Raw genomic sequence first — 9,431 nt, forward strand, 5'->3', positions numbered from 1 at the left:
AAAAAAAAAAAAAAAAAAAAAAAAAAAAAAAAAAAAAAAGAAACCAATGGTTTTAAGACAGAAAAAAAGATCAACTTATTATAAGTTGATCTTATCTATCACCTATCTATCTGTCCAGGGTCTGTCTGTCTGCCCAGGGTCTCAAGTAATCCAAGTTGGTCTTGAATTCCTGACTCTTCTGCCTCCCCCTCCCCCGTCCCTGGGGCTGGGACTCCAGGTGTATGCCACCAAACCCAGCAATGGTTTGTATTTGAAACAAGCCTCTTCTTTAGCTCCGGAGTGAAGGAGCTATCACAGTGGTCAAGCTAGAGGAAGTCAAACAAGGAAGTTAAGCGCTATAAAACGGGCCCTGGTGGAGCTTGGCAGCTTGGCCACGAGGGTCTGGCCTCGTTGCTACGTTAGACCATTCGCTCGCTGATGATGTGGATATGTGAGAGAGAATAGGAGGAAGGAATCATGGATGGATGCCATTTTTGGAGACAAAGGGGAAAAATGGGAAGAAGAGTTAAGTGCAGCCTTGTACATGTTAAGTGTGAGATACTAGTCACCAGGGCAGGGGTGACAAATGACAGTTGGTTGAGACAGACAGAAGCCCTGGGGAAAGTCCTTGCTTGTAGATTTAGGTTTGTGAATTACCTGTGTGTAGATGGTATAACTGCTACTGGCAGTGCTGGGACCAAACATTCATAGAGGAAATAAATGAACCACATCAGAGGTTGTGGAGGAAGGCAGCTCAGCAGAGAAAAACGGGCTAGGGTGTACCTCAGTCGGCAGAGTGCTCTTCTAGCATGGACAAAGTCGTGGGTTATAGCACAAGCCAATGGAGGTGGAGAGAGAGCTTGGGAAGTGAGGCTAGCTGGAACTCGAGTTCCCCATCCCTCCATGTGCTCTATAAACTCCAGACCTGCCATTCTCCACCAGCACCAGCCTCAGGTCACCTGAGGTGCTATTTCAATATTGCTGGCTTCTACTCATATGCAAACTTGGAGTCTGGCTTTAGGCATGAGCTGAGGTGGAGGCTTGGGTTCTTCTTGGCGTTTATAAAACATTCCACACTACCGGACTAGGATCAAGCAGCTACATACTCGCCATCTACTCACTTTCCCCTCCCACTTATCTGTCCCAGCTACTGACAAGGTTTCTCCCCAGCCGCTTGCTTTCCTGGTTTCCTGAAAGGCTGGGTAATACAATGGGGGAAAAGAATTCCGTTTCAGAGTGAGACGGGTTCCTGTCTTCATCTAGCGATGTGACCTTGGGCAAATCTCATTAACAGCACAGCGCCCGGTTCCCTAATCTGTAAAACGGGGTTAGTAAAACCCTTACGCTATTGGTATGACGGTTAAGAGGGGCTGACTTTTGTAAGGGCTGGCTTGCTTCGCTTCAGGCATGCAGGGATCCGCTGAGTGAGCCAAAATCAAGATGAAAATTAAGATGCTTCATACTTGTGACAGAGCAGTGGCAGCCCCTCACATGATCCGCAGATACCAGACTGTGTCCCTGTCCGCCCAGGGCGTGTGTTGGTGTTAATCACTTGTCTTTCCAGTCGCCCAACATCTCTTGGGTCCGCGATCACGCGCCCCCCACCCGAAGCCGTGCCTGACGCGGCGGTGGCTCATGCGCCCTGGAGTCCCAGGCCCTTGCCACGGAACACACGTCCCATCCCCGGCGCAGGGCTCCGCCCCTAGCCTCCGGCGCGCCTCTCTGGACGCCTGCTCCGGTGTCTGAGCGGCCGCACCCGCGGGCTCTGGGCACTGATTGGCTATGGATCGCGGGCGGGCAGCCGAAGAGCTCACACACCCTCTTCCCACAGCCAATGAACGCGCGCACGTCACTGTCGGGGCGGCCCAAAGAGCCGGCAGCCCCTCAATAAGCCACATTGTTGCAGCAAACTCCAGTGCTGGAGTCCCAGGACACCACAGGCTACTCCGCGTTACCCAGCTAAGGAGATCCAAGGGCGGGAGCATCACGCCAGTGACCCTGAGAAGCTCGATCGTCGGAGTGGACCAGCACTGTCATTCCTCCCAAGTTAAGCCTTAGTGACCCTGTGACTGAAGTTAGTGACTGGACTCTGGGCAGCTAGATCCGTCTCCAAGAGCGAGACTTTAGGCACTTTCCGTAGTTGTGACTAAACGAAAAAAAGAAACTTGTTTCTGGAGACTCGAGGCTCCCAGCTGGTGAGCCACCGTGGTGAACCTTCTTTGTGTGACTCCTGGAGTCCTCAATCCCAACCGAACACCCGTGCCTGCGTACAAAGCGTTGCGCTCCCCCGCTAGCGCTCGAGTCTCGGTTTCTCTATTCGGGCCTCGTCTGGTCTCAGCAAGATGATCGCCTCGCATATGATAGCCTGCTTATTCACCGAGCTCAATCAAAACCAAGTGCAGAAGGTAAGTCACCACGAGCGGGGGAGGCTGGCTCGCTTTGGACCAGTTGCGTGCTCTCCGGGAATCTGGAGCGCGTAGGGGATCTGCTTCCTCCTCCTTCGAGGCTGGGGACGTGGAACCAGTCTGGGTGGCTGGGAAAGTCCTAGGCACGAGAAGCCACGTCTGCTAGGCACCATCTGGGCCAGGGCGCGCACCACCGAGATACCCACCTCCCCGCGACCCGCGCGCGCTCTCCCCACACTTAGATCCCTGGTTTCTTGAGGGGCGGGTCGCCCTGCACGTAGTCAGAGTCTGCTGCGCCCACGTGGGAGGAGCCCCCTTCTGCAGCCCGAGTTCCGGCAAGAGCACGTGGGGAAGAATCCTATGTAGGGGAGGAGGCACGGTGGCAGTGTGTAGCAGCCGGGGCCCGGCCCTCTGGCTCTTAAGGACGCGTTGGAGAGGCTATCGGTTCCTCGTGGCGCCCCTTGGAGGTGGATCGGGAAAAAAAAAAGAAGCCACCCAGGAAGGAGCGGGAAAGGGCGCAGAAAGAGTGGCTCGCCGCGCCCCCTCCCCGGAACTGAACTGCCCGGAACTGAGGCTCGAAAGGGGCGCCCCCTCACAGCAGATCTTCCTGGGGACCGCCCCGCCTTTAGTCCCCGCGTCCGGCCTCTGAGTTGGCGGATTTTGGATAGTACTTTCTGATTTGCTACTAAAAGTTACACGAAGTGAACTCACCTTCCCACCCCAGGATTTCCTGAGTTCTTTTGTATTTTTTGGCCTCTGAAAGCGAACCTTTCAGCGCTCAGACCCTCCTGTGCCCACCTCACTCTCCGCAGCCCAGGCGACTCCGAGCTCTCGGTTGCGCGGCGGGTCATTTACATAAGAAAGAGCCTCGGGCCCTGCCTGGAGCCTCACTCTGCCTCGGGGTAGGGAGGTGGGGGTGGACCAGAGCCAAGCTCGGAGTGCTCTAACTCCCGGGAGAATTGCGTTTCTAAAATGCCCAGGATTACGGGGATTGGTTCCTGCCCTGGGCCCTAGTCCAAGATTTGAGGCAGGGAATGGTCTAGTATTGGGGGGGGAGGGGTCGGGGGGGATTGCTGTCCAGTGGGTTGTGTTAAAGCTGTGAGCCGTTGCTCAGTTACACACTTGAAATTTCAGTGTCTCGTGGGAACAGATTTTAGGGAAGTGCCTTCAGCACGTCCTAGGACGCACCCCCCCAAACCCCCGTCCCTCCGCCCGTGGTCCTGAGTGCATAGGACGGGATGATAGATTGCTCTTGATGTGTCCAGGGCCCTGGCAGATGAACCTCACACCTGATTTAGTTGAGATTTTTCTCTGTTGGTTCGTTCTCTCTAATCTCTTAGGATAAGTGGGGTCTTTGATTCTGCTGATTCCTCTGGTCTTTCTGTTCAAGATACGACAATCTCTTGGCAGTTCCTAAAACATAAAGTGGAGGGAGGCCCCTTCATCGTAGGGAGAGTGAATTTCCCTCCTGGACACATGAATTCTTGTTATGAACTTTCTCTCGGTTGTGGGACTGTTAACGTATAACAGACACCCTAAGAGGCATGACACAGAGTCATCTGTTCCCGGGAGTGGAAGAGGATTGACTCGGGTGTCTGGAGGGGTGGTTTATTCACATCAGGACCCTGAGCCCCTTGGGAGGCTTATTACTTCCTACCAGCTGCTGGTGACTGTGCCCGGCTGGCTTTATGATGACTTGCCTGGGCCCTGGCTTTTTATGTTCCTAACCCCAGGACACTTGGATGTATTTCCTCTAAGTTACCAATAGGGGCAGAATCAAAACAGGCCTGTAACTTAAACCAGGTGTGCCATGGGATTTAGCCTCCCAGTTTAGACTCTGATCTGGCTTAGGTGTGCAAAGCTGTTCGATCCCCTGCAGTTTGAGAAAAGGCGCAGAGTATCTTGAGTGTCTTTGCGCTGAGGAGAAATTAGGAAAGATGAAACTCTGGTTTAATTTTGGAGTCTTTGAGAAGTGCTTGATTTAGATTTTTAGTTTTTTGGGTGGGTTGGCACAGGATCTCTCTACAGAGTCCTGGCTGTCCTGTGTAGACCAGACTGGCTTTGAACTCGCAGAGATCTGCCTGCCTCTGCCTTCCAAAAGCTGAGATTAAAGGCTAAAGGCTTGCACTGCCACTCCGGACCTTGACCTTAAAATTAATTTTTTTTTTTTTTTTTTTTTGGAGACAGGTTTATACTATCCCTGGAGGCCTGGCACTTACCTGTAGACCAGGCTAGCATCTTACAGAGATCTGCCTACCTCTGCCTCTGGATTAAGGGCCTTGGCCACCATGCCTAGCTTTTGATTTGCACTTTTCTGGGACCCCTCAGAGATGATCTCATTTTAGTCTCAGGGTTTGAGAGGTGATTCACTGGCTACAACTAGCCCCTCTAATGTCCTAGTGAACAGAGAGAGTGTCCTAGAGTTCAGAGTCTCTGCTCACTGTTGCTAACTGAAAGTGGAATTCCACACGGAACATCTGCTGTGAACAGAGCTGTTCTAAGCTTCTGACACCGGCTGTTAGCTCACGGAGAGTCAAATAACTTCTGGAGATAAGCGTGATTAGTTTGAGTGTTCCTTATTTTATTGGCAAGGAACTGAGGTCAAGATAAAGCATTGGAAATGGGGCATGGCAAGTCACCCCAGATTTTATTGGCTGTGCCGGTCCCAGCAGGGCTTGCTTGGGTTGGTGATGGTATTGTCTTAGCGGCTTTCCAGCTGGGGTCCTCAGACATTTGGAGGAAGAAAATTTTCTGTATGAGGGGCTATATCCCCTTTTATCATTGAATTTTATTTCCTTTTTGCTTTTTGAGAGAAATCGCTCAGGCTGACTTCCAACTCTCTAGGCTGTAGAGGATGACCTTGACATTCGATTCTGCTGCTACACCTCCCTCCACTATCTTTGTTCTGTGTGTGTTAGAATCAACCTCAGGGCTTCTTGCAGGATAAGAAAGCACTCTACAGACTGAATTACATGCTCAATTCCTCTCTCTCTCCTCTCTCTCTGACAGGGTCTCACTGTATGTATGCCTGGCTTGCCTAAAACTGCTAAGTAGGCCAGGCTGGTCAGGAACTCACAAGAAGATCCAGTTCTCTCTGCCTCCTGGGTGCTAGGGTTAAAGGTGTACACCCCCAGATCCAGCTTCCTTCCTTCCTTGACAGTCTCACTGCAACCTGAGCTGATCTAGATGTTAGTGATGTTCCTATCTTGACTTCTCAAATGCTGGGATTGCTGGAATTGAGCCTTCATGCCCTGCTAGCCTCCACCTTTCAATAAATAGTGCGACAGGTGGGAATCTGAGGAAGTTGTGAGACCGCGACCTTAAGCCCCCACCCTTCACTGAAGGGCGGGCTCACAGGGCTCTGCCCTGGTTCCAGGAAGCTTCCGGGGAAGAATCACGGTCTCCTCCTCCGACAGAATCTCCTTCTGGTCCTGTGGGAGTTTCTTGTTAGCTTTCCACACGTCTGAGCTAGGGCGAAAGGCTGGTGACTCCCGAAAGCAGCAGGTTCTTGGTTACAGGATGGAGTCGGCTTGTGGGATTGAGTTCCCGTATCTACCCAACAAGCATTGGTAGTTCGGGCCAGTTAGGAAACTTTCTAAATTGCATTCTTTCTGGTTCCCTGGGGGAAGTGGCACCTCTACTCAGACTTTAGGTGTCTGTTGGTGCACCCCACGTTGAAGCATGCGCTCTTTGGGGAACCCTGCACCCACCCACCTTCCAGTAACTTTTTCAGGAGCGAAAGGGCAGAGGGTGCCCAGGGCGATTAGTAAGCCTGCACCTCTGGGGACTGGCACAGGCTTCCTGTCATCTGCATCAGACGCTGGCTCCCCTGGGGAAAGGCCTGGAGCTGACCTGTGCTGAAATCCTAGCATCCGACCAGAGGAGGTGTGGCTGCCTTGGGTTCGTGGAGCTTCTTCCCCTAGGGCCTGAAGGTGACAGTTAGACCCTCATTCTTTTGGTATATTAGATGGGGGCTTCTTGAGCCACACTGTAATAGTCTCTGTCGGGAACCCACTGTCTTCACCCTGACATTCCTTTATTACTTTCTGAGGTGCCAAGGGTTAAACTCAGGGCCTAGACAGGTTCTCTGTCCCTGAACTATATCCTGTCCTCTGCCTTCTTTGTGTGTGTGGCGGGGGGAGAACATCAGGATCTCATATTGTAGTCCAGACTGGACTGAAACTCACTATGTAGTCCAGGTTAGTCCCAAATTCATGAGTTTTCAGACCTTGGAGTGACGGGTGTGACCCACCCCACTCTGCCCCTTGTATATCTTGAATAGGTTTTGTATTCTTTAGTTAGGACCTGGGAGTCTTGGCTGGGGGAGTAGAGACTCATTTCATTGTGGTCGTGAGTGCTTAGTGCTTCTGTCTGTAGATGTTGAGATTCCTTCTCTAGGGAGGCTTCGTGAAGCCTTATCTCAGAGCCTGTCCCGGAAGTCCTAGAAGTACTGGGATCAATCCATCCAGCAACCTTCTCTCATCGTCCCTGCCTAGGTGCTAGTGTCCCTGTGCCTGGAGGTGTGGGCACACTCCACATTGTGAAAAGCCCTTGCACCCGACTTTCCCTTTGGCCTCTCTAATGCCTGATAAAGGAAGGGGTGAGGACAGATCCAATATCTGGGGTTCAGCAAGGGCATTTGCCCCTAACTTCCTTTCCCAGTTGAGGGGCTCTTCCTTCCTACTTACTTTGTTTTTCCTGTTAGTGCTTTTCATGAAGACTTTAGACTCATCTGTTCCTCTGAGCTGTAAAGGTCTTTATTGGAGAGAGGGTCGAGGCAGGGTCTCACACCGTAGTCCGGCTGGCCCGAAACTCAGTGTGTTAATCAGGCTCCATTAAACTTGCAGCACCCTCCTGCCCCAGCCTCCCTCCGGATACCTGGGCTATTGTTTGTGTCAGCCACCTGTGCTGGATCTCCTGTAAAGATCTTAAAGACAAACATTCCTTGTGCTTAGGAGCTGGTATCTCAGACCACCCTCTGCTGTATTGCAGAGAAGGCTCTGTTATGCCTTTCAGGTAAGGACACCAGGTCAGCCTTTTGCCCTAGGGCGAGACAGAATTCAAACCCGGGCAGGCAACCTCACTCTGGAGCCCGTGCACTTCACCACCCCCAACACAAAGCAGCCTGGGACAACTGGAGAAGGTTGGCTGTTTTATTAGGTTATGAGTCAGGTGTCAGTTGGAAAGGGACCTTAGGGATGATGTCATCCAAGCCCTTTTACGTTAAAGAAACCAGCTGCGGTGTACAAGAGGACTGGTCCAATATCTCCTATAAGTCCCAAATCTGGAACTAAGTTTCCGGCTCACTGTCCTGGTCCTGTTTCCTTCAGTGTCATCTTTGGGCGTGGGTTCCTCTAGAGCAAAGTCTGATTGACTTTGTGGGCTGTCTGTCACTGTGGGACTGTATAATGCACTGCCCAACTGGGCCACCTTACTGTGGATAGCCTTGCCCTTTCCACGGGTGGCAGCCAAGGTGGCCCTGGGTGGGTGAGCATATAGGTGTGGTCTTGGGTTGGGGGAGGAGTTCTGGGCTGTACGCGGAGCAGAGAGACAGACCCTGAGAGATCTGATTCAGCAGGTAGACAGTGGCTATAGAAAGAATGAGAGAAGATGCCTCTGTGGGTCAGGAAGCTGCAAGGCAGGTTGTGTGGTCCCTGGCCTGGGGCTGTCTAGAGAAGGGCCCTAGGGAGCCAAGCATAGCAGGCAGGACAGGCAGATGACCACGGAGGAAATGGTGTCAGCATCCCACAGTGAGAGTAGTGGCCTGAAGAGCAGGGTCAGGCATGAGCACCTGTCAGTCTGGAGTAACTAGCTCTTCGTATTTCTGTTGTTGTCATAGCCCCATGTTGGTAACCATAACCCAGTACTAACTCAACTTGAATACTGAGAATTGCTGGCATCACAAATATGCCAAAGACTTGGTTGGTGCTTATAGTGTTCTGGGAGCAGTGAGAATAGGAGGGACATGTCTAGTCAGCCTGGAACCAAGATGTCTGTCTGCACATCCATGGTCATTGCAGTAGCCACCCATGATAGTCAATTTATTGACTATCAATAGATGTCCATCAATAGATGGATTGGCTAAAGAAAATGTGGTGTATACACATGAAATCTTATTCTGCAATGAAGAGTAGTGAAATTATGTTCATGCAGGGAAATGGATGGAGCTGGAGATCATTTGATTGGAATATACCAGACCCAGGAAGATAAATTTCATATTCTCTCATATGCAGAATCTCGATTAAAAGAAAATGAAACTGGACTGCGGTGGTGCACACCTTTAATCTCAGTACTCGGGGAGGTAGAAGCAGTTGGATCTCTGAGTTCGAGGCCAGCCTGGTCTACAGAGAGTTACAGGACAGCCAGGGCTACACAGAGAAACCCTATCTTGAAAAACAAAACCAAAATAAAACAAAGTATAAGAAAGTATGAGGGGAACTATTTAGAAACACAAAGGGGACCAGCAGAAGTGGGGTGGGCAGGAGATGGAAAGGGTTAAATATGAATGAAGAACGTAGTGTTTTTGTATGGAGATTATAATCGTACGTCATTTCCTCCCTCGATTTTTCTCCCTCCCCTCCAACCCCTTTTGTATCTCCCCTAGCTCTTTTTTTTTTTTTGGATTTTCGAGACAGGGTTTCTCCGTAGCTGTTTTTGGTTCCTGTCCTGGAACTAGCTCTTTTTTTCTATTTATTTGTTTGTTTGTTTGTTTATGATTTCTATCCCTTCCCCGCCACTGCCTCCCATTTCCCTCCCCCTCCCCCGATCAAGTCCCTCTCCCTTGTCAGCCCAAAGAGCAATCAGGGTTCCCTGCCCTGTGAGAAGTCCAAGGAACTAGCTCTAGTAGACCAGGCTGGCCTCGAACTCACAGAGATCCCCGCCTGCCTCTGCCTTCTGAGTGCTGGGATTAAAGGTGTGTGCCACCACCGCCCAGCTTCCCCTAGCTTTTTTTCAAATTCATGACTTTTTCCTTGTTGTATATACTTGTATATATGCATATGAATATATAGTGTGTATGAATGTGGATGTGTGTATATAAACATGTAC

The 9,431-nt window shown here is 51.0% G+C and overlaps 1 protein-coding gene across 1 annotated transcript in view; it reads left to right on the forward strand.

Annotated features, from left to right (window-relative positions):
• Positions 1-1,864: 1,864 nt before the first annotated feature.
• Hk2 (hexokinase 2) overlaps positions 1,865-9,431 on the forward strand; it is a 49,946-nt gene continuing 42,379 nt past the window's right edge. The window contains exon 1 of the mRNA XM_050164954.1: positions 1,865-2,384. Within this exon, the coding sequence (XP_050020911.1) occupies positions 2,322-2,384 (63 nt within the window). The 5' untranslated portion in view covers positions 1,865-2,321. The remainder of the gene's footprint in view (positions 2,385-9,431) is intronic.

This window comes from Alexandromys fortis, unplaced genomic scaffold (genome assembly GCF_014885135.2).
Source record: "Alexandromys fortis isolate MF-2015 unplaced genomic scaffold, M_Fortis_MF-2015_v1.1 scaffold_138, whole genome shotgun sequence".
Lineage (NCBI taxonomy): Eukaryota > Metazoa > Chordata > Mammalia > Rodentia > Cricetidae > Alexandromys > Alexandromys fortis.